Below are 3,952 nucleotides of genomic sequence, written 5' to 3'. Positions count from 1 at the left end.
TCATAGGGAGATGAGAGAATGCGAGGACAGCCAGAGAAGATGAAACGAGGAGGAAAAATGTCAGCTGGACGTAGAAAGGGTAAGGGAGTGTGGGATTTAGGCCGACTTGTGATTAGAGGCACCATGGTCTCGGGAACCACAAGCGGCACAGAGATGTTGGTCAGGATGGTTGTCGCGACAGGGCTTCCTGGCAAGCTGATAGAAGAAACACAGTGGGGAATTGTTGTCACGACGGACAAGCTTTCCGTCTCGAGATTTCGCAAACGTTTGTTGACCTTTCTGCGTAGTCTCTTCGTTGCAGGATGAGTATTTGTGGCCTGATCTGAGGCAGATGACGCAAGTGGGAGAGTTTCGCTGACCGTTCCGAAAGGAATCATCGGGGGAGTCATTACGAACTTTGCGGTCATAAGGCGAAAAACGGTGTCCACGAGAAGACTTGTCTGTAGGAACAGTGGGGGCAGGAGGGGCTTGGAGGACGCCAACTTGTGTGTGGAGATATTTATTTTTGTATTCCTCAGTGGTGAGGAAGAAGTCAGGGTCAGATGCTGCAGTGGAGCGAACGTCCATGTCGAACTGAAGGATGGCTGGGAAGCACTTGCGGAACTTATGAATACGCGCGAGAAAGCGAAAGTGGCAGGACCACATGCGCTTTGCAATGAGACCCTCTCAAGTGCCGATCCAATCGATATAGCGCTCCCAGGCTGAATGCCAGTCCAAAGGGAGCATCTCCTCTTCAGGAGGAAATTGGGTGACGTCGAGAATATGAACGTTCTGACCGTTCTGGTGAACCTTGACTGTTTTAACGGCGAGGGGTTGGTTCTGTAATTTATATAGAGCGTCATAGGAAAAAAGGGTTAAAGGTACATGGAAGCCGGCATCGGCGAGGTTGTTAATAAGTTTGGGGATGGGAAGGTGCGTGCCATCCGGAGAGAAAATGGGAGCATTGTCCGAAAGATCAAACGGGAGAGCACGTTGAACCTTGGACCAATGAGTTGAGGTTGGGGAGTTGCGGTGGTTCTCAAGCAAAGAGTCTAGCGCGAGCTGGTCTGAGGGGGGAAGCAGCATATATGCGGCCAAAATTTGCTGGGAGGGGTTACCAGCATTGCTAGCGGGCGTAACCACCGAAGAAGGTGGGGGCTGAGTGGTATTAGCGGACGAAACAGGGGGAGTGGGGACTGAAATGGTGGGGTTGGCAGAGGTAGATGAGATTGGAACAGCTGTGGCTACCGGAGTAGAGGTGGGAGCAGCGGGAGCGGACTATATGCCAAGACCAGCTGGGACTACGGGAATGAAGGGGATACCAGCAGGGGGGCCAGACATGATGTAGAGCGAAGAACTGAGGAGTATATGCGCGAGAACGATGAATGCTTGGATGAGAGACGACGAAGGTCGAAGACGAGAGAGGCGAGAGACAGGGGAAGTAATCTAAGTCTGAACACGTGTTAGATTACATAATGTTCACGTGATCGCTACGAAGGCCCTGTTGACTGCGTCCAAGATCGCAGGCTCACTAGTTAGCAGTAAACGTCCACGATGATAAAACACATCCTGTTCGTATCCCTGTCTGACGTCCATCAGTAGCCTCGTCAATGTGTATACCACTCCAGTGAGATGGGGGAGGCGAGATGCAACACGACCACGATATCGTCGTTTCATACATCAAAGCGTAGTATCAGTTCGAGTGCTTTACTGCCTCGCAGTTCGATGCGGGTGGGTCATGCGAGGCTTCGTCGCGTGTAACTCTTGACTTTTCAGGTTGTCCAAACCCGGGTCCCAGGGTGCAAATATGCTCATTCCGGTCCAGTTACTATTGTCGAGGGTACCTTCTTCCATTCCAAATTATACAGCACTGTATCTGAATGGCCCATGACAATACCCTCCACAACGCGATCCAGATCGATGCCGGGGTCACTATAGAAGAGACTGTCGATATCGAAATGCATGGTACGCTCTGCGGAGAAGAATCTCGGAGGCCTTGAGATCTTGGAGCGTTGGTAACTTTATTGCTCTGCAAGATTCGCACAATGCGATCCACCATCCTTATCTCCCTCACTTCCAAATGCCGAATGTCCAACATCTTCCTGTCCGCATCTGCGCTATCTTGCTTAATTACAACCCCCCGCACACCCCTTTTTCCAATCCGGCTTCCCACTGCTCCCATCCACCCGAACAATGGGTCGAGGAGCATCATGCTCCCTTAGTATGTCGACATCAAAATCGTACGCCACAGGGGGTTGTCATGAGCGATACCTTGCGAGTCGAGGCAATCGATGACAGGACCGTGGAGGTCAAGGAGGTGTTCCCATTCCCCTTCGTCGAGGATGACTTACCTTCAAGCTCCACTTTTTAGGATTTCACCCGACGTCTACGTCGGTTACTTCCCGTTGTCATCTTCTCGTATGCACAAGCTAACTTTTACTGTTCAAATTATTGGGGCCCGCTTGCCATGCACCATCTACTTGCCTTCGCCGGTGCTCTGTCCACTTCTGCAATAAAGAGTATGTGCCCATCTGGTATTGTGCCGTAAACGTGGGCGTGCTCGAAGAGGGGATGAAACGAGGTTGGTGAAGAGACGGAAAGGAAAGCCGGTGAGTCAGGAGAGTGATAAAGACGAGAGAACGAACTAAGGTGAGAGTGGCGGAGAAGGTACGGAGACTGACAAAGCATACCAGAAAGGAGATACCGCCTACTGACGACTACCACATTGCTCGTCTCAATATCCGAATGACAGCGTAATCTAACTCATGGAAGTCCCTGCCACACTCAAATTGTCGATTTCTCGATTGCCGGAAACAAGCCGAAGAAACGTCGTTTACGGTTTACACGGGAAGTTACTCTCATCAGCGTATAACCCTTCACCGATACGGAATCTGATATTGCCAAGGGCCATCAGGCAAATGGATCAGCGGTTGCGGGCTCGCTGGAAGCATTGCGTAGAATACTAACTGGTCATGGCTCTAGCAAACTGACCGCTACGAAGAGTCTTTTCAGCCGGTCTCATCGAAGCCCGCCAAGTACCCCTTCCAACCTCTTTGTAACTGGGTGTGCCCGGCTCCACCAGGTCAACAACTGACTTCCGCATAAGTTTTTCTAACCTTGCTGGTTCTGTGTCGGTCTCGCCTCAGTGTCGCGCTATTCTGCTCCTCTACCTTGCACGTATGTATCTCCTTCACGACGCTCGGTTATTTGGTCAACTGTGATCATCGAGCCGTGAGTGGATATCGAAAGATTAGGATTCCTGAGTTGACTTTATATTAAACTTATCATCCTCTGGGCCGTGTCATCGAGTTAGTTGCACTATCGAGAAGACCATCGACGACCTCAATCTGGCGCTCAGGGAACTCGATCAGGATATCCTAGATTTGTCACTTTTCTTTGTCACGATCCGCTACTTTGTGTTTTTGTTTTTGCAGTGCACCCCGAACCGAGGTTCGAAGAAAGGTATGCAATGCATTTTGTGGATATCATCATAACGAGTGATTTGACACACCGAGGTCAGATACGCTCAAGATATGTGCACCGCGTTCATGGAGAAACACGGTTTCGCGGTTGAAAGACATCACTTGCGAGAAGCAGCTTGTCCTGACGTATTCACATAGCCAGGTCGGTTCTGTTTTCGGCTTAAACTCTGAAATAGATGCTTTTCCTGGGATCGGACGTGCATGTGAACGTGATGTCTGAAATACTCTACCGAGTGAATATCTCGACGGATACAACCAAAGCCAGAAAGACTATGCAAGTTGTAACAAATGAGAAGTGCGTGAATAACGCATAGCGAGCGGGGATGCCACTAGACTACGCACTGAATGTAATGGCACGAACGGTGAAGACATAGGAAAAGGATCCAAGACGATGGCGAAGTCATAAACCGTTCCCAGGCAGAATGCATGAACTTCCAGCAATGAGCATAAAGGAGAGGACGCCTGGACAAGTAGCGGTGAGAAGGAGAGGG

At 50.3% G+C, this 3,952-nt stretch overlaps 1 protein-coding gene across 1 annotated transcript; it reads right to left on the bottom strand.

Moving 5' to 3' along the window:
• Positions 1–663: 663 nt before the first annotated feature.
• On the bottom strand, positions 664–2,389 carry F5J12DRAFT_973745 (uncharacterized protein; the record flags this gene model as incomplete). Its single annotated transcript, XM_051750131.1, has 3 exons — positions 1,824–2,389; positions 1,272–1,425; positions 664–1,217 (listed from the first exon to the last, which is right to left on the bottom strand). Exons 1-3 carry the CDS (start codon positions 1,941–1,943, stop codon positions 667–669), a joined length of 825 nt encoding a protein of 274 aa, XP_051594492.1. The 5' UTR covers positions 1,944–2,389.
• Between the last annotated feature and the right edge of the window lie 1,563 nt (positions 2,390–3,952).

The sequence above is a fragment of the Pisolithus orientalis genome (assembly GCF_024613125.1).
Source record: "Pisolithus orientalis strain OTSU chromosome Unknown F5J12scaffold_94, whole genome shotgun sequence".
In the NCBI taxonomy this organism is placed as follows: Eukaryota; Fungi; Basidiomycota; class Agaricomycetes; order Boletales; family Pisolithaceae; genus Pisolithus; species Pisolithus orientalis.
Note: the sequence above shows the minus strand (reverse complement) of the source record. Positions and strands in the feature narration are given on the sequence as shown.